General features: G+C 41.9%; 1 protein-coding gene across 1 annotated transcript in view; it reads right to left on the bottom strand.

Moving 5' to 3' along the window:
* Window positions 1-21144, bottom strand: part of LOC134456870 (uncharacterized) — a 123745-nt gene that overhangs the window by 35579 nt on the left and 67022 nt on the right. Inside the window, exons 79-100 of the mRNA XM_063208480.1 lie at window positions 20599-20810; window positions 19220-19320; window positions 18831-18940; window positions 17414-17596; window positions 16686-16717; window positions 16453-16550; window positions 15953-15981; window positions 15111-15132; window positions 14960-14987; window positions 14550-14628; window positions 13781-13927; window positions 7338-7549; window positions 6246-6340; window positions 5856-5968; window positions 5194-5367; window positions 4780-4820; window positions 3842-3939; window positions 3364-3386; window positions 3035-3056; window positions 2903-2930; window positions 2129-2213; window positions 1788-1928 (exon numbers count right to left, since the gene is read on the bottom strand). Coding sequence (XP_063064550.1) covers window positions 1788-1928; window positions 2129-2213; window positions 2903-2930; window positions 3035-3056; window positions 3364-3386; window positions 3842-3939; window positions 4780-4820; window positions 5194-5367; window positions 5856-5968; window positions 6246-6340; window positions 7338-7549; window positions 13781-13927; window positions 14550-14628; window positions 14960-14987; window positions 15111-15132; window positions 15953-15981; window positions 16453-16550; window positions 16686-16717; window positions 17414-17596; window positions 18831-18940; window positions 19220-19320; window positions 20599-20810 — 2073 coding nt within the window. The remainder of the gene's footprint in view (window positions 1-1787; window positions 1929-2128; window positions 2214-2902; window positions 2931-3034; window positions 3057-3363; window positions 3387-3841; window positions 3940-4779; window positions 4821-5193; window positions 5368-5855; window positions 5969-6245; window positions 6341-7337; window positions 7550-13780; window positions 13928-14549; window positions 14629-14959; window positions 14988-15110; window positions 15133-15952; window positions 15982-16452; window positions 16551-16685; window positions 16718-17413; window positions 17597-18830; window positions 18941-19219; window positions 19321-20598; window positions 20811-21144) is intronic.

Raw genomic sequence — 21144 nt, 5'->3', positions numbered from 1 at the left:
AAACCTGAATTTTGAAACAGGACTGAAGGCCCTGCCGTGGCTCAGGCGTTAGGTCACTACACTGCTACACCGGCGACACCGGGTTCAATTCCAGCCCGGGTCCTTTGTCGACCCTATCCCGTCTTATATATAATACATTATGTACAGTGAGTCCAATAAGTATTTGATCCCTTGCTGATTTTGTTGGTTTGCCTACTAACAAAGACATGATCCGTCAATAAATGTTATGATAATATGTATTCTAATATGGAGAGACACAATATCAAAAAGAAAATCCAGAAATTAACTTTAAAGAATATATATTAATTTATTTCCATTTCATCGAGCAAAATAAGTATTTGATCCCCTACCAACTGATTACAGTTCCGGGCCCACAGACCAGATGGGCACTTCCGATCAACTTTTTATCTGAATTAAAGTCACCTGTACATACTAACATGCATAAAAGACACATTGAATCAGCAGAACCAGTCCATAGTATGAGTGAATCAGTCACACTCCAACCTCACCAGCATGGGAAAGACCAAAGAGCGGTCAAATGATATCAGGGACAAGATTTTAGACCTGAACAAGATTAAATGGGCTGCAAAGCCACAAGAAAGAGACTGGGTATTAATGACCCAGCTGTTGATGCATTTCTTCCAAAATGTGAGGAATAGAAAATGACTATCCATCAGGCTGTCTGGGGTTCTATACAAGATTTGACCTTTTGTAGGGATTTGATAATCATGAGAACAGAAAGAAAGCACCCTAGACCTGTACGGGATGAACTAGGCAATGATATCAAAGCTACTGGGACCAAAATTACTGAGAAAACTACTGGTAGCACTTAATGCCGCAGAGGTTTAAAATCCCGTATTGCACACATGGTACCTCTACTTCAGAAGGAACCACCTGAGGTCCCACCTGAGGTTTGCCAACGGACATCAGACTGGTTTAGGATATGATAAGGAGGTGCTGTAGTCAGATGAAACCAAAATCAAGCTGTTTGGCATTAACACAATTCAATGTGTTTTGAGAAAGAGTACTGCTGTCTAAGAACACCCTCCTCACCATCATGCATGAAAGTGGTATCATTATGGTTTGAAGGTGTTTGTCTGGCCAAGGCACAGGACAACTTCACATCGTCAACGAATGGATGGAGGGAGACATGTAATGTGCAATCCTGAGTGCAAACGTCCTTCCCTCCACCACTACACTGAAGGGTGGGCCATTTTTGGATCTTCCAACATGACAATAATACACAACATACAGCAAAGCAATGAAGGAGTGACTCAATAAGAAGCATGTTGAAGTCGTGAAGTGGCCTAGACAGTCTCCAAATATTAACCCTATAGTAATTCTATGGAGAGAACTGAACCTCCCATTTGCCAAGCTACAGCCACAAACTATTAATGTTTTAGAGATAATCTGCAAAGAAAAATGGGCAAAAATATTTTCTGCTATATGCACAAACATTGTCATCAACTAAAAGAAGCATCTGACCTCAGTGCTAGACAACTAGGGCTTTGCCACAAAGCACTTTATCTTCATTAGCGAGAGGGGTCAAATACTTACGTATTTGCCTACATTAAATACAAATGAATTAAAATATATTATTTTAAGTTATTTTCTGGAATTTCTTTTTGATATTCTGTATCGCCATGTTTGAATACATATTATCATAAATTTATAGACTGATCATGTCTTTATTAGTGGGCAATCCGGCAAAATCAGCAAGGGATCAAATACATATTGGACTCACTGTATACAGTATTAAAAAAACAAGAATGAAAATGGAAGATTACCGTGTTTGAGAAGAGGTCGAGGGCGTGACCCAGGATGTGTTTGGTTTTGGTGATGAAAAGCTTCCAGGTCGCCTTGGGATGATCCTCACTCATCTTACAATTCAACAGCGTCACCAGCTCCTCAGACGTCAAAGCAGACAGCTACAGGAAAGCAGAAGAAAGATTTAAATACCAATTAACCTTTACTTCCTGTAACCACACATATAGACTTGCAGGTTCTCCGTGCATATACGCACACCACCCCAGCCTGTTTATTAAAGTGCCCCTCCAATTCAGTCATTGTCAGACAATCCAGTCATTTTATTTGAGTGAAATACACAAACCCATGAAAGCATTCGTACCTCAGCGCAGGCATACTGGGGGATGCTGAAGGAGCAGAGAGTGCTGGACACCGCCTGGCTGGCCAGGAGGTGCTGCAGGGCAGTGCTGTTTCATACACACAAGAAATTATATTATTATATACTGGCAATAATGGACATTAACTATTTAAAGGGACACTGTGTGAGATTTTTAGTTGTTTATTTCCAGAATGTATGCTGCCCATTCACTAATGTTACCTTTTTCATGAATACTTACCACCACCATCAAATTCTAAGTATTCATTATGACTGGGAGAATTGCACTTTTCATACATGAAAAGGGGGATCTTCTCCATGGCCCGCCATTTTGAATTTCCAAAAATAGCCATTTTTAGCTGCAAAAATGACTCTACTTGGACCATACTAGAAAATATTTGTTTATTACTTAGTAAACTTTCATGTAAAGATCAAATTTGGCAATTGGCAGCCCAGTTTCAATGAGCATTATAGTTGCAGTACTGTTTTTGACCATTTCCTGCACAGTGTCCCTTTAACACTAGACGCTAGAGAGTGTCGCTAGAGAGCGTCGCTAGAGAGTGTCGCTAGAGAGCGATAGAGAATATACAAGAAAATGCCTTTTCATGAATCGCTAAAAAAGAGCTATACTATTCTCTTTTTCAGTACATTCTTCTACTAGTCTTTATTATACATATTCCTATTACAAATGTACTATATACTATGTTTCTTATAGAATTATGATATTATATTATAATATGAAATGATATTATATTCTCCTGCATTTAGGCAATTACACACCTGTTGACACTGGCACAGATTTCCGTCTCTGTCAAAAAATTAATAGAATACCATAATTAATATACACATACATTAATAAGTAGTCAAACTCATATTCAATTTCTTTAAAAAATAATGACGAAAAATTCTTACCATTAACTGGAGTGACATTACACTATAGAAAACAAGAATGATATAACAGAAAAGAAGTATAACGTTAGATTTGTTGAAACGAATATGCGGGGCATAGAATGAATAAAAGAATAAATACAGAACTTGAAGTCCCTTAATGCACACCGTTCCAACAGTGGAACACTGCAAATGGCCACTGAAAAAACCTTTACAACCACTGTATAGTAATTAGTAATGCACCAATATGACATTACCCAGGGCCTTTAGAAATATATTACGACTTGCTCATTTCCAATCTGGAAACAGCTGATCTACACCAAGGACCTTGTCATACTAGGTTAAACACTTACCTCTCCACTGTAGATGATACAACCTAGAAGTGACAAGAAATTAAAAATGTAATATTTCAAATATATTCAGTTTTACTTAACAATATACAGTAACAACAAACAAATATTGCAACTTGCAAACTCTTAGTCTGAATATTGCTTTACGCTTACATGTACAGTACCTACATACACATGCAACATGTACGCATTCAATTTGCAAAATGCGTTGTTTCATGGCATAAAATATTTTTTATTATAGCTTCAGCATATTGAGAATTTTGTTCTTTTGCGGATATTTGAGGATTTTGTCCTTTTGTAATGGAATGTAACATGGTGAAATGTAATCTTATCTAACGTAATTTGATGAAATGTAATAGACATACCCTTGTGAGAAGGGTTTGGATGAGAGTGTGTAAATGTAATGGAATGCAATAGATTGTCATATTAAGTAATGTAATGCAATGCCATATGTTGTAGTGTAACTTAAACTAATGTGTACCTGGTGGTACTCTGCTAAGGAGTGTAGTCTTGGTTGAGGTGATGGCCATCTCCACCCCTACTGACACAACAGGAATCAGCTGATCCATGCGGTTAAATCTGAACACACACAACACATGGGGAAATGCAGTAGGGACATTGGTTAGCAGGACAGCACTGTGTGTGTGTGTGTGTGTGTGTGTGTGTGTGTGTGTGTGTGTGTGTGTGTGTGTGTGTGTGTGTGTGTGTGTGTGTGTGTGTGTGTGTGTGTGTGTGTGTGCGTGTGTGTTTGTGATATGGGGACATATTGGGATATGGGGACAACTTTTTATGTGTGCGTGCGCGCACGCATGTGTGCAATGCTTGTGTGTGTGTGTGTGTGTGTGTGTGTGTGTGTGTCTGTGTTTGCATGCGTGTGTGTGGGGATGTATGTGTGTGTGTGTATTATGGGGACATTGGAATATGGGGACATTCTTAAAGCATGTGTGTGTGTGTGAATGTGTGTGTCTGTGTGTGTGGGTGTTTGCGTGCGCGTGTGGGTGTGGGTGTATGTGTGTGTGTGTATTATGGGGACATATTGGGATATGGGGACACTTTTAAAGTATGTGTGTGTGTGTGTGTGTGTGTGTGTGTGTGTGTGTGTGTGTGTGTGTGCATGTGTGTGTGTTTATGTGTGTGTGTTTATGTGTGTGTGTGTGTGTGTGTGTGTGTGTGTGTGTGTGTGTGTGTGTGTGTGTGTGTGTGTGTGTGTGTGTGTGTGTGTGTGTGTGTGTGTGTGTTTGTGTGTGTGTGTGTGTGTGTGTGCATGCACATGTGCGTGGGTGTATGTGTGTGTGTGTGTATTATGGGGACATTGGAATATGGGGACATTTTTAAAGCATGTGTGTGTGTGCGCGTGTGTGTGTGTGTGTGGGGGTGCGTGTTATTTTGTGCACAATGTACACTGTTGGGTTTACTTACAGAACTTTGTAAGAGGAGCAAGGGATGATGTCCTGGGAGTCCTAAAAGACAAAATTCTTACTTAACACATTGTGCTCATAGTGGCGCTTTCCCCTGTGTGTGCAATGTAGGTTTGCATAGAATGATCACAAGCACTAGCACTCAGCAATCGATATGACAATAGTTACTATCCAGCAGATATCGGTGTTCACAACTATCAGCCATCTTCCATCACAGACTCACCGGTTGCCCAGAAATGGCTATGACGCTCTGAACGATTGCGCAAAAGCGTACAACAGCCTTGCAATAAAAATGTTATCTCACTAAAGGTTTGTATTGGATGTTCAAAAGCCCTAGCACTCAGCAAACGATTTCGTCATTTCCCAGCAGATATCGGTGTTCACAACTATCAGACATCTTCCATCACGGACTCACCGGTTGCCCAGAAACGGCCACGATGCTCTGCAGGATTTCCGGCAGCTTCTCTGGCATGGGAGCCAGGAAGTCGAACACCGCGTTGATGACCTCCTCCTTGTCAGCCAGGCCAGGCAGAGGAGCCACCATCAACTCCGTTATCTGGACAGGTGACAGAGCCTCCAGCGCCTCCAACTGGACAGGAGTGTGGATTAGGAGAGGATGACAGGATCAGTTTAGGGTGGGAGGGATGGTATGAGAGGAAGAGAGTGAAGATTAAGGTTTTATCCAGATGTTGCATACAATTATCAATGGCTGTCTGAGCATGAAAACATACGGTTGAAACATCCAAGAAAAGTTGATTGTAGTGTCTGGAAATATGTGATTGTTGAAAAAAATAAAGCAAAACAAGGCAAAATAAAGCAATTTTTATATCAGTCTGATGACAGAGCCAGAGAGAGTACAGAGAGAGAGGTTCCATTGGCCCATTGTTTCCTGGTTCTATTATGGCCCCCCTTAGGCAGACCGAGGCAGACCTAAGGACTGTTCTATTCATTGTAGGAGCATTATGACACGGCCCTTTAGGCAGACCGGAACCTGGTCGCGTTAGGTGCCCATAGAAACCTATTATGTTGGCATATCTCTATACTTAAAGAATCTCTGACAGAGCATTCATGTTTTACCGGCTTGAATATGTCATTGAGTTGCAGCAGGAAGGAGGCGTTTGCCAGGACAGAGAACGGCCCCAAATTAGACTGGAGCCAGACAACACTGTTGTTGGAGACACACGCTGATCCTGTTTGAGAGAGAGAGAGAGAGAGAGAGAGAGAGAGAGAGAGAGAGAGAGAGAGAGAGAGATTAGCTCATGCTACAATGAGGCCTTTTGTGGTATGCAAGAGCAACACAGAGGACTCAAAATAACTACAGTACCAACATTTCATTTTATATTTGCTCAATTTATATGTATGTGGCAATACCTTTTAACTGTATATTTATATTGCCTCTGTGTTGGTAGTGGATGCAACATCTGTCCTTCAAATAAAAATCCAATTGAATCTGCAGTATTGCTTTACCTGCTCTGGATAGGAAGGGAGCGATGAAGTAATGGAGGACAACTTCCTGCTGGGATGTGCTCATGTCTGACAGCTGATGACTGAAGGCCTTGAGTCTGCAAGCATAAAGATTCGCAAATCATGTTGTGGTACACAGCAACAAAATAGTTTCCATTCCAGTTTCTGTTAGGACTGTCCTGAAGTCATGTTGTATATGCAAAATTATATTTTTAACAGTTCTTTTCTCGCTCCGTTTCTATTTCTAAAAAGTTGCGTCATGCCGATATTGACAGTCGATGGATTTGCGGTTAGCATACATAATATTACAAGGTACAGTCTATGGAGTCAATGTGATCACAAACTTAGTAGTTAGGGCACTGTGTCATAAGCATGTTTATAACACTTGTATGTAATGTGTACTACACACTCTGGTAGGCGATATATGCAAGCTTGTAACACATTACACAGATGCTAGGCATTATTAACACTTTCATAACGCACTAATGGCATGTGTGTTTACACACTCTGGTAGGCACATTTATAACACAAAACATGATACACCCAAGTACATATCATAATCATGTTTATAACACCCTACCAGAGGTGTCAATGTCGAGTCCAGAAAGCAAAACCTCTGCCCCAGTTGTCTTCCAACACAGGTGACTCCAAGAAGTAGCTGGTCTACCTGTCTTGAGTGCTCAATAATCAGGTGATTCAGAGCTGGTTGGATCAAATTTGTGGCAGGGGTTTTACGTTCTTAACCCGGGATTGACACCTCTGCTTATTACTGTTAGTGACTTAAACTTTGTCTGTCTGTCAGCAGGATAACTCAAAAAGTCATAAAAGTGATTTGGATGAAATTTTTTGGAGTTTGAAGTTTGGAAATGACAAAAGGAACAAGTGATTCAATTTTGGTGGTGATCAGGACCATGTTTCGGATCCAGGATTTTAAAAAAAGGTTCTACACCATTGCGAGGTAGGGCGAATTTTGACATTCCAGTTTCTAACACAAAAACAAGGCAGACAAAAATGAGGGTGTAACATAAGTAATCAAATGTTCTATTAAATTCATATTAAATGTTCCTTTAATTATTATTACTGGTTATTACTTACACACTCTGGTAGGAAGCACAGGTGAGGGCCTTGCTGCTGATGCAACTGAGGAACGCTGGAGAGGCCGAGGGGAGGAACGGACGCAACCTTCCCATGAACCACTCTGACAGGAAGCCAGCGTCCCCGACTTCTTGCGGTAGGAACCTGTCCAGTCGGACCTCTCGGATGATGTCCAGGACAATCGCGACTGAGGGACCTTCGATAGACTTTGTCTGTGAAGATGTGAGTGGGTTGTGTTAGCATGGAGGTTGAAAGGTGAGATGAACTCACCTACAGAACTCAACTGATCTACAGAATGTCTGCGTAGAAAGGAAGACAAAAACTCAGCAGATTAGCTGGCAAGCTAATGTCTCCATTTGATGTGGATTGGTGAACACATGAGGAATAACTGACAGTTGGACACATGGAGTAATATGGAGGTGATAAACAAAAAATAAATTAATGAATTTTAAAAAGTTTTTCCTTGCTATTATTTCTGACCTGATTGGACAAGGTGGAAAGGGTCTCACGCAAGATGGCTACTTAATATAACTGCATTTCTTGGTAGGCTGTAACGCCGCATTATGTAATAACGGTGCAATATGTAATAATGTAACAAATTATTACATAATGCGGTGACAATTGCCGCATTGTGTAATAATTTACGCATTTCGTAATAAATTTCTTGAACGCATTTCGTAATAACTTTTTTCTCATCTTGTAATAAATTATTACAAAATGCGAAATTTATTACGGAATGCGGCCGCAACTTTTTTTTTTTGATGGAAATGTAATAACATGGTGCATTATGTAATAATCTATATGGATATGTTTTTTCTGCACTTGGATTCAATACACACATAGTCTCAGTGACATGGTAGTCACTGCCCTCTCTCTCTCTCATTCTTCTCAGTTCTCAAACTGCTCGAGAGTCGCGAATGATGCGGTTAAAACCGTTAAGAAATAATTTCACAACTTGTTGCGTGCAATGAGTAGGGCGAATGTCTCGCACTTTCTGCTACATTACAACAATTTACAGCGACATTAAATAGTACATAGAGAGAGAGAGAGAGAGAGAGAGAGAGAGAGAGAGAGAGAGAGAGAGAGAGAGAGAGAGAGTGAGTGTGTGTGTGTGTGTGTGTGTGTGTGTGTGTGTGTGTGTGTGTGTGTGTGTACGCACGGAGACAAACCTGGCCCATATTGATCTTAAGCCCCATCTTGGCTCTTTGGAAATATTCTTACCATTACAAAGGCTATTTTAATATTTTCCTCCAAACGACATGAATCAAATCCCAGGAAAAGACCAACCATTATAAGTGACTCGTGGGGAGCTGTCCATGCTGGTGGTGCTTAATTTTTCCCGATATTTGCCCGTGGAGTAGTGAGTCTTTCATGTCTGCCTACATGACCTTGCGCGCCAGGGTCTGACCATGGTGCTTTTTGCCCGTGCGGAGACTGTCTTCTTGCAAAGCAAGAAGTCATAGCACCCGAGAAAAATGCCACTCTTGTTAAAAATTACATGTCCTATTTTCAATCAAATTCAATAGCCTATGCTCATCCACATGCACGCGAAAAACAATAACCCAAGCGGCGGGACTAATTCGATTATATTCCTTCCAAAAATGTCCGAACGTCACAAAAATCAGTTATTTGCATTGTCCGTAATTATACCAAACAAAAAGGTATCAATAGAAGAAATCAAGTCTTCAGTTTCGATAATCCACGTTACAAATCCTCAACAACAGCAAGCCATTCCTTCTCTGCTATGAGGCAGGCAACGGAACAAGTGCAGACAGTGACCACGTTGATGCTGCACGGCTTGCAAGGATTCTGTCTAAATTAAATATCTTGGATAGCCTATATAGACCTAGGCCTAACTAGATTTGTTGCAATACAGATTCATTTTCTATAGCCAGAAGTTTTCCGTTGGACTGACGAAACCGAACACGATCAAGTTTGCAACTTCTTTCCCTCATGCGCTGTCCGTCAGCACCACCTGTCATTAGACGTCCGATTAGCTTTCATTACGTGCTGAGGGAAAAACTCTCGCCATTAGGCCTATGTGCTGTTGCACTGTTGTGAGGGATAGCCTATCACCAAATAATTTAGATAAAAGTCAGAACATTATTTTGGCAATATTATTATTATTATTATTATTATTATTATTATTATTATTATTATTAGGCATAGCCTATCATTATTATTCCCTATTGCCCAAGAAAACAAGACGACCCCTTTTTGGCTGCACTGCACATGGTCTTAACAGAGCTCCCTGTTTGTAAAAAAGCTTCTTCTGTTTCGACAAAAAGATGTCTCTTTGATAGTGCCTAACACACACGTTGGACGCCTTAAGAGCAAATAGGCCTAGCCAAGGCCTATCGGAATGGCGGTATCAAAAAAGTGTCAGTATATACGGTTAGGCTCCCCTCTAGCCTATAATGAGGGATCAGCTGTCTACACAAGCCTAGACATTTCACTATAAAGAGTTACCACAAATTCTTCTGAGATCAGATTTTTTTTGTTTGTTATCAAAATTAAAAAGAAGCCCATACCTTTATACATCTTGCCTCAGGACTGTTGCAGTTCTGTGAAGGATGCCATGATCCAAGTGCGAATGGATTTTGAGAGGTGTGCGACCGTTAGTAACTTTTGGAATTCTATCAAGTAAAGTCTGGAACTATGACTAGGCCTACTTGCCAGTTCCCAGCAATGGGGAAATATCGGGAAAAAATTAAGCACCACGAGCTTGGACAGCTCCCCACGAGTCACTTGTAATGGCTGGTCTTTTCGTGGGATTTGATTCATGTCGTTTTGGGGAAAATATTAAAATAGTCGCTATTTCTAAGTAGCCTTTGGAATGGTAAGACTATTTCCAAAGAGCCAAGATGGGACTTAAAGGGTAACGTTTAGGTTAAATTTATAACTAAATATATAGGCCTACTGGATGTTGTCAGGAGAGGTGTTTTGAAACATATATGTGAAATTTACAGCTACTTCTGAAGTATTGGGCTCCTCGCTGGCAGAGCCTCATGACGTAGATAGAAGGAGTCCAACTAAAGTTCTGGCTCAGCTCTCGCTTGTGGATGTAGGCTTACCAACCATTTTGGTTGTAGTAGAGAGGCTGGGAAAAGTGGACAGTTATATTGTATGTGGGCTATTGAAAATGGTCTATTACTGTGTTTGTGCATTGTGTATTAAGAAAGACAGATCAGCGGGTCTATCGGTTTATCTAGAATATGAAACTGTTCTGGGTCTCCGCGCTGTCTGTGGCCATGCGTAATTTGCGATTATAAACAGGGGGGCGATATCTAGGCCTATCTCTCCTTTGCTTTCACATGAGAGATGCATTTCATAGGCAAATCTAAAACAGTCTCAAAGTAGACCATTACATAGGCTACTTAGAAATAGCGACTACTTTAATATTTTTCCCAAAAACGGCATTTGCCGTGGAGTAACGATAGGCCTATGCCTGCCGCCTAAATGGACTTGCGCCCTCTGTCCATGGTGCTGAAACCGCGGCACTACTCTTATGTGAAGCGCGTTAGTTTCACGAGGGGATTGGCTTACAGGCTACAAAAAGACCAAACTATACAATAGGCTATGGTTGAAGGCCCTACCCTTTGCCGACAATGATGAGAAATAATATGGTCACTCACTGTGAGTGGCATGGCGTCAAACGTTTCCTACTCGGTGCAAAACAATAACTCATAGCACCCGAGAAAAATGCCATGTTGTAAAAATGGCATATAGCCTATTTTCAATTTCAGTTCAGTAGGCCTATTACATGAAACTTCAATAAAGCTCATCCACATGCACGTCACAAAACAATAAACCAGGCGGCGGGACTTTCGATTATATTCCCTCCAAAAATGTCCGAATGTCACAAAAAGTTATTTGTTATTTGCATTGTCCGTAATTATATCAAACTAAAAAAGTATTCCCGTAGGCTAGAAGAAATCAAGTCTTCAGCTGCTATAATCCTCGTTACAAAACTGAAACAAAAATGCCAGCACAAATATTACCTAGGCTATATAGCCTATCTATTTTTGCATTGCGAGCTGTCCACGTGTGTGGTGCTAGGGGCGAAATGTGCACTGGCAGCACTCGTCGTTGAGTTTGGGAGATGTCTTTAGTGGGAGTAGGCCTATTTGAATGTGTAAAACACGTTGGACATGCTAGGCATTTTCAGTAGGCTATGCTTGGGGAAGTAGATCGATTATTATTTGCATGCGTCTTGTTCCACCGTCAAGCTTGCATCAGCATGCCAACGTTAGGCTATTTGCCAAACTAACGTTGATGTGGTCCTGACATTTTGCTGAATAGCATAATATCTCTACAAAATCGGGAGTAAATTGAATTGAATTGAAGTCTCCCAACATGTCTTGCCAATCCATGAGGATACGGAAAATCTAGCACACCACACGCGGAGAAAGCGTTCCTTTGATAGAGAGGATACCTGCGTCTTTGTAAAGTGCTGCGCGCACGTTTGATTGCCGGTTTTACAAATTACGGGGATAAACATGCCAGGTCCAAATTACTAACAGGAAAAGAGGGATGATGACAAAGGGGATGAATCGCCAGGAAGACAGGGATGATCTTTCTCGCAGAGCAATGTTGTCTTCAAGAGCGAGTCTCGCCTGGTTTTGTGTAGGCTAGGGTTACGACACGCAATCCACCGCTGGACCAGCTGGCTATCAGCAATCACCGCAAGAATCAAACCTGTTTGTTTCAAATCCTGGTCATCCCTCGTGAGTGTAGGCTACTGCATATAGGTTAGGCCTAGTTAAAACATTGCTACGACCCAATTTGGCACACTGTCCACTCCATGCGCAAAAGACACAACGTCGGAAGGGATTCGGTTACTGACAGAGGTACGAAGCAGTCATCAACTTCAGAAAAAAAGATGGAAATGTGGATACTATGTGGGCCTGGAGAAAGAGGTTCACTCTCTCCAGCAGTTCAAAACCACCGTGTCAGGTTATGCTTCGGAAGCATATCGGGTTTTTTTTTGACAAAAACGAAGCGCCATAAAGTCACAGTCAAGTTTCTAGGCTATAGGCCAGTACAGCAGCGTTAATAAACTCCAAAAAAGTCATGTGACATACCCTAATAATGACAATCTTACTGTGCAAACGAAGTGTGGGGGATTGGGGCAATAAAAACAGTCGGTGGTGGGTAGTGCGCGATAGCTCTGTGATGGGGAGGGGGATTCTTTTGGCTACACCTAGCCTACCCAACTCAGGACTCTGGATCCAACCGAGAATCTCCACAATGAGGGAAACACATCGAAAACATAAAATTAAATATGCTATATGCACAAATAGAGTTCATATCAATCAGACATTCTATTAGGTTAACAATGTTATTTTGAAACCTAATGAAGAGCCACATAATAACGGTCTGGCACACCCTCATGGCGCTGCTGCAGCGCATTGACATGGAGGAAACCTACAAAAAAATATGATTATTATTTTAAATAATAAAACGGTTCAGACGGTATCTGGTGGATACTGCCACTGTTTAAGGCCATTTCACTTCTTGAAATTTAGCCTATAGGTCTGGAAAGGTGTTACAATATTAGAACCTGGCCTATTCTCTGCGGTGCTTAGTATGTCGGTAGAACGCGGCGACTCCCTCTATCTACGTCGGATCAATATGGGCCAGGTTTGTCTCCGTGCGTCAGCGGACACACACACGCGCGCACACACACACACGCACACACACACACACACACACACACACACACACACACACACACACACACTCTCTCTCTCTCTCTCTCTCTCTCTCTCTCTCTCTCTCTCTCTCTCTCTCTCTCTCTCTCTCTCACACACACAAGTTGTGAAATGATTTCTTAACGGTTTTAACCGCATCATTCACGACTCTCGAGCAGTTTGAGAACTGAGAAGAATGAGAGAGAGAGAGGGCAGTGACTACCATGTCACTGAGACTATGTGTGTATTGAATCCAAGTGCAGAAAAAACATATCCATATAGATTATTACATAATGCACCATGTTATTACATTTCCATCAAAAAAAAAAAGTTGCGGCCGCATTCCGTAATAAATTTCGCATTTTGTAATAATTTATTACAAGATGAGAAAAAAGTTATTACGAAATGCGTTCAAGAAATGTATTACGAAATGCGTAAATTATTACACAATGCGGCAATTGTCACCACATTATGTAATAATTTGTTACATTATTACATATTGCACCGTTATTACATAATGCGGCGTTACATAGGCCTATGTTGTGTTACATATTGTACATTGTATTTATGTATTAATATAATATAATATAATATAATATAATATAATATAATATAATATAATATAATATAATATAATATAATATAAATGTATTTCCTTCAAGATCTCTTCTACTAGACTACTATGTTATTTAATAAAAACAACTGCAATTTAAATTCATACTACTGTGTGCCTGTTTAGTACAGTCTGACCTGGTTGGAGAAGGTGTGCAGGGCCTCATCCAAGATGTCGGAGGTCTTGGTGAGCAGGAGCTTCCAGGCAGACCTGGGCTCAGGTGAGTTGCGGGATAGGTGACACTGAAGCAAGCTGACCAGGTGACCAGCAGTGAAGTTCTCCAACTGGATACAAGTAAGAAAGAGGATAGACAGCCAAGATATGATGAGCATGTAAGTCGAGTGTAGTCCAGCAGTTTTATGTTACATTTATTTTTACAGTACTTTAATTGTATTTTACATTTACTAAACAACATACTTGACCCCCAAAGTGTTTTTACAGCACATTTAAAGAGCAGTGGACCCCAACGAGCTCACAACATGGAAATACAGTTTACAGTACATAACAAAATAGATTATACAAGACAATCACTGAGAAACCATAAAGAAATTTATACAGACAGAGAGACAGACAGACAGACAGACAGATGACAGAGTAGACAGACACAAGGACAGAGAGACAGGCAGACAAATCAAGACAGATACACGAATAAGGCGCCCAGCCAGCCAGCCAGCCAGCCAGCCAGCCAGCCAGCCAGCCAGCCAGCCAGCCAGCCAGCCAGCCAGCCAGCCAGCCAGCCAGCCAGCCAGACAGCCAGCCAGCCAGCCAGCCAGACAGACAGACAGGCAGCCAGCCAGCCGGACGGACAGGCAGACAGACAGGCAGCCAGCCAGCCAGCTAGCCAGACAGGCAGACAAACAGACAGACAGACAGACAGACAGACAGAAGGTCGAGTCTGGGCCATACCGAAGCACATGCCATCTCCGAGATGCTGAAGCCACACACATCCACACTGCCTGTAGCCAGAGACTGCTGGAAAGGTGCACTGTAGCCACGGAAAAGGTATATAAGTTATTATAAAGTACTAAGCATTAACCCATTGTGTCCTGGAGACACACATACGCTGCATTCAGGTTCTTGAGATTTGAGCTGTTTTATTAAAAATGTGGGTAAGTTAGCGCTGAATGAACACATTCTAAGGCAAAATGAGGGTCCCAGCTTTTAAACGCAATTCATTTAATGTTTCTACAGTATGTGCTTCAGAGGCTGAGATATTTAGGATTTAATAGGCAGAGGGCACCCTTTTCCAAAAAAGTCTTAGGACAAAATGGGTTAAACATACGTAATTAGGTTTTTTTTAAGTTGACATATTTTACCTGTTGACGCTGTTGCACACAAGAGTTTCTAAAGAGGAAATGAATGCACAACAGTGATTAGTTAAACAAAAATAGCTATTGGCAATAAAAACATAAACAGCAATTTTAAATCGTTATTATAATTAGACCAGGGTAAGAAATGTAATCTTACCATTGTGTAGAGTGAAGGGACACTAAAAACAAGGTCAAAAAACAAAAAAAGTTAACATTTGTGAAGGGCATGATTAACGCATAATAAATCACTACAGTGGCTTTCAACATTTTCTGAGCCAAGGTAGGTTTTAAACAAAAAAAATAAATAAATAAAATAAAAACCCAAGATAAACCACCGATTTAAAATATTGCCTAGAAATGAAACTCTATAGCCTGCATTATTACCAATATGCAATCCTTCTTGTTGAGTGACCCACAGAAAAAAACTATTTTATAATAGTTCATACAAAGTACTTTTTAAAGTGATTTTAGTCCAATTCTGTGAAAATGAACATTGCTCCATGATCTCTCGCTGTACACACCAATATTCCACTGCACTAATATAGTGTACACCAGTGGTTCTCAAACTTTTTCCAACATTCCCCCCTTCAGAGGGTCTGAATGCTTCCGAGCCCCCCCCCTCCAAGCAACAGCAGTAGGCCTACTCGCGCAGATTAATTTTGCGATCGCTGCGCAGAATCAAAGGAAAGGTGACTGGTGGAGGTTAAACAAAGAGGGACTGCAGTCAAATGCAGATGGGTGTTAATTTCCTATGCTATTCAAATTCATGACAATTAATAATATAATGTTGGTGAGGGCTTTAAACTTATTGACTTATTGGCGAGACAGGAAATCATTTCCTTGGGGAAAAAAAAAATCAGATGTCACATGCCCCCCCTGAGATGCCTCCGCGTCCCCCAGGTGGGCTTATGCCCCACTTTGAGAAACACTGGTGTACACACATAAAATAATATATGAATAAAGAGCTCACATTGAGTGAGGAGGACTAATTCAACTTACCTGATCAGTATCCATGAACAAGTCACATCCTATAGAAATAACAGGTATGATTAGCAAAATATCTGGCATGAATTTTCATTTTAAAATTATTATTATTATTATTATTATTATTATTATTATTATTATTATTATTATTATTATTATTATTATTATTATTATTGTAAATTCATTTGTGTGTGTGTCCTCAGAGAGCTGTAAAGCCGCACGGGAGACGGTACATTTTCCAAGAGAGCAGTGAAAAATGTACTGTATAAAAGATTACTGTTTTCAAAAACATTGTTGCAAATGTCCCCCATAGAACACCTTTTGGCATGGCCCAACCCTGGGTGCCGGTATATTGCTAGTTTGATAGCCAGAGTAATATGTGTATTACATGGTCACCAATCAATGGCAGCAATGTAAGTGGTAAAATGGTAGCGATCTGACATTCATTCTCATTTGAACGTGGTATCTAGTGTTCCTATCTAGTATGTGAGAGACCAAAGTTTAGCATACAGTACCTGCTGGAGCCGTGTGCGTGAGGTCATAAATGCTCGCCCAGATGATTGGCTCCAGGGCGCCGGGTGATGACTTCAGAATGCCATTCAGCCTCTTGAAACTGTTTCATAGAATAGAGGGATACATTAACATGGCCAGTCCATGATTCTTAACGAATGATATGTCTTGAGAAATGTTCTCATGCCACATTTTTGCTATTGTGCTACAAGTAAGGCTCCATCTACATTGCACTTACATGGTCTGGTAGGATGGGCAATCCAGAGATACCTGGAAAAAAAACACAAGATTGTTTTTTTAAGATTATGCTTTTTGTTGTGTTGTCTGAACTGAACCATAGATCCTGAGAAAACCTATTCCAGGAAATCCCACACTGCTTCTCATAATCCTTACGATCTGAAAGACAGCATGGATGCTCATCCCAAAGTGCTAGCTTGAGGTAGGGAGACAAGGGGTTGAAAGATGATGACGTGTACAATTCGACGAATGGAAGCTTTGAGGTTTTTTTTTAAAAATACAACTAACACGATTGGCTGTGTGGGCTACATATACAACATACAGCTAAAGGATACAATTTTAACGGCCAATAGACCGCTGTTGACATTTGCAAACCAGACCTCTGACAAGGAATTCAGTAGGCGGTCTCTAGACCATATCTCACTTGTGTCATGGTCTGGTGTGAACCAGGCAAGCTTACCCCATGGGCACAGGAAACAGGAGTATTAACACATCTACAAAACTGGCAGCTGTTTTTGAAAATAGTTGACTACATTGTGAAAAAGTGAACTATTCTTAAGATACAGTATATTGACTTGATGGGTACTATCTGCTTACAGTGGCGGCGAGTGTGGCGACACTCTACCACACATGAGGTAGGCGAATGCTTACTGGGGAATAACTTTTTCAGCACGTCTTCTTAGTACCCCCCCACTGATGCTGTTTTTCTTCAACTTTCAATTCTCTTACCGTGGCAGTAAGCGCGACTACGCTCTGCAACACCTGGGGCAGGCGGTCATTCTGCAGTGCAGGGGAGGAGAGCAGGTAGTCGAAGACGCTGTTGATGACCTGCTCCTTGTCAGTCAGGCCGGGCACGGGCACCACCAGCAGCTCAGCCACCTGCTGAGGAGTCAACACCTCCACCACCACTACCTGAGGACAGGAGAGAAGAGGAGAGGAGAGGAGGAGGAGAGGAGAGGAGGAGGAGAAGGAGGAGAGGAGAGGAGGAGGAGGAGGAGGAGGAGAGGAGAGGAGAGTAGAGGAGAGGAGGGGAGAGGAGAGGAGAGGAGAGGAGAGGAGAGGAGAGGAGAGGAGAGGAGAGGAGAGGAGGTGGAGGAGAGGAGATGAGAGGAGGGGGAGGAGAGGAGAGGAGAGGAGAGGAGAGGAGAGGTGGAGGAGAAGGAGAAGAGGAGAGGAGGTGGAGGAGAGGAGAGGAGAGGAGAGGAGAGGAGAGGAGGAGAAGGAGGAGGAGGAGAGGAAGAGGAGGAGAGGAAAGACGTGAGATTGGTGAGGGGTGGAGAGGAGAGGAGAGGAGAGGAGAGGAGAGGAGAGGAGAGGAGAGGAGAGGTGGAGGATAAGGAGGAGGAGGAGAGGAAGAGGAGAGGAGAGCAGGTGGAGGAGAGGAGAGGAGAGCAGAGCAGGAGGAGGAGGAGATGTGTGGAGAGAAAATATGTGGAGAGCTGTATTGTTAAAATTACTCTGGCCACCTGCAGAATTTTATTTGACACCACTCTTAAGGGCCGTACACACACGTCGCTGCTATTTACTCGCTACTTGCTCACTCGCCTCCTCGACACTCGCTCTGGGTGATTTTGTTTACTGGTTGTCATGGTTCCCGCTGTCCGCGCCAATAACGTCCGTACGAAACAAAATGTAGGCCTGCGCTGTTCAACGTTGATCGTGTGCTGCGCAGTGCACAACCATGCATATGAGCCTTTGATGGTGTACACTGTATTGGATGTATTTTCCTCAACACTTTTAACCAAAGTGTGATAGCGTGCAGAAGTTGGGTGGTCAGAACACCACAGAGGCAACATCACCTGTCAATAATTTGTATTCTGCATTCCAATTGGTTACTCGCTTAACTCGCGTCGCTCGAAGATAAAATAAGTTTATCTCGGAACCCGCCCACATCGCATCGCTTGTACTCTCCTCGCCTACTCGCCAGCTAGACTCGCTGGAACACGTAGACATTCTATTGACTTCATCCGCTGAGCGAGTAACTAGCAGCGACGTGTGTGTACGGCCCTTTAGAAACATTTGACTCTCCACAGTGAATACTTTACAGTAAGTACTCTATCTGGAGTTCATTAAGTTTACTCTGAAATATTGACACCCCATTTTTCTTTACTGGGGATCTAAAATGAGCACTTTCGGTCAGACGTACAGGGTTGAACTCCGGGTTGAGGGAGACCAGCTCAGCAACTTGTGTGAACACGGAGAACGGCCCAAAGTTCTCCTGCAGCCACACTGCACTGTTGTTGGTGGCACACGCTCCTGTAATACAATACAAAAGACAATGTTATTAATAAATAGAGGATGAGGAACATGAATACAATTTTATGCGTAGGTAGACATGCACTGACGCATATCAACACAAAAAGGGTATTCTATGTACCAAAAGGACACCATGAAAAGAGAATAGCATATAATAGAATAGAATAGAATAGAATAGAATAGAATAGAATAGAATAGAATAGAATAGAATAGAATAGAATAGAATAGAATAGAATAGAATAGAATGGAATGGTGTGGTGTCAGAAACTGATGACATACCCGTTGAGTTTTTGGACAGGAAGTTCTGGATGAAGTACTTCACAACTGTCTTTCTGTGGCCATCATCCATCTGATTGAAGACACGAATGAACTGGTCCAGTCTGACAGACACAGACAGAGATATTCAATTTTGACTTCAGGGACCTCATTTATCATCAGTTCCTAGAATGTATTCTAAATTGTGTCCTGCAAGTGAAATATAGAATGGTCGCAAGTACAGAAAAATCGGGATTTATCAAATGTGCCTTGGCTGCTCCTACGCACAACTCTCCATGATAAATCCCACACCTTCCAAATCACTGTGCACACGCACATTCGGGGTAATTTGCATCCCGAAACGCCTCCAAGTAATCATATATGGTATTAAAATACATTCAAATGCCATGTTAATTCGAAGGCGTCACCCTGTTTGGACACACATGACCACACGCGGACACACACGCCACACAAAGTGCTGGCGCAAAGTGCGGAGATAGAAACATTTCCGCGGCAGAAGTGGAGGTGCTTTTGACAGGAGGAGGACAGTGTTTCAAAATTGGTAAAAGGAGACACACATGGACGAAAACACTGTCAAATAGCACAACGTCATACTCAATTGACATTCAAAGCAAACTGTACCTTGCGCGGTCAATATTATTTGCAACTTCATGTTTCTTCCACTCGCACGCATGGTCTGAGGTGTGCGTAGATTTAGGCACATTTCTACGTTCAAGTAGATGTTCATAAATCCCACACTTTGCCCAGGAATGATTGCACGCATGCTTTACGCACAGATCTGTGCCTAAGAACGCTTGATAAATGAGGCCTCAGGTCATTCAAGTCTGTACATAGACTGCTCTCAGCTGACTGCCATCATCAGCATTGAAGTTTAAAACTTTAAAACTTTTAAATCCAAGGTGATACTCTCCACACACCGTTCTTAAAATGGCTACCAAAGGCAGGGGCATTGCAAGCTTGAGATTGACCAAGTACATAGGCAACTGTAATGCTTCATCTGAATACATTTAATTATCACAATGGTTCAAAAAGGACAAGAAAATGTGTCACATTGCCATTGAGATCAATGGACTGACCAGTTCCAGCTCTGTTCAACCATGCACAGAGGCATTCGAGAACCTTCGCAGGTTTGTAACAGCTTCCTGTTCAAATTAGAACAGCCCCAAACAGTATCTTGATTTAAAAAGAAATTGAAAACAGCTCAATATCCATCTGCCTTTGGTGATAGTTATCTACTATCTATAATACAATACATTTTTTGTTTTCGTCTTCTCTTTTCTCTTTCTCTAGTCTCTAGCACATTAAACAACAGTTTTGTTTGATAATGTGATTATTTAAATAATTTGAATTGGTTGTTTGATTGATTGATTGATGTTACTGACGTGTGTTGGTAGCTAGCGCATCTGATGGGTCTGCTGCTGAGGCAATGCATGAAGACGCCTGAGGCCGACGGCAGGAAGGGCACAAGATGGCCGCCGAGCCAGGCCGAGAGCACGTCCATCTGATTCAGCTGCTGCGCGTCCAGCAGGTCCAAACGCATCTCCCTGATCACGTCCAGAACCAGAGGGACCGACGGACCGCTCAGCGTCACCGACTGATGAGGGAGAGAGGGAGAGAGAGAGAAAGAGGTACAGAAACAGGGACAGAGAGAGGGAGAGAGGGAGAGAGGGATGGAGAGAGCAAGAGGGAGAGAGAGGGGGAGAAAACCAGTGGGTTAAGTAACATATACAGAGGACAAGAGAGAGATTGAGAGAAGAGGTGAGGCAGTGAGGCAGGTAGGGGGGCAGAGACAGGACAAAGAGGGATGGGGGAGAGAAAAGAGCTTTTAAAGCCTTATCAAAATGTGACATAGTGTACTGTGTACGAAATCCCTCTTTGGTTGCACTGTGATGAAGGACTGAGAGTCCAAAATGTCCTACTAAAATTCT

This window comes from Engraulis encrasicolus, chromosome 1, assembly GCF_034702125.1.
Source record: "Engraulis encrasicolus isolate BLACKSEA-1 chromosome 1, IST_EnEncr_1.0, whole genome shotgun sequence".
In the NCBI taxonomy this organism is placed as follows: domain Eukaryota; kingdom Metazoa; phylum Chordata; class Actinopteri; order Clupeiformes; family Engraulidae; genus Engraulis; species Engraulis encrasicolus.
Note: the sequence above shows the minus strand (reverse complement) of the source record. Positions and strands in the feature narration are given on the sequence as shown.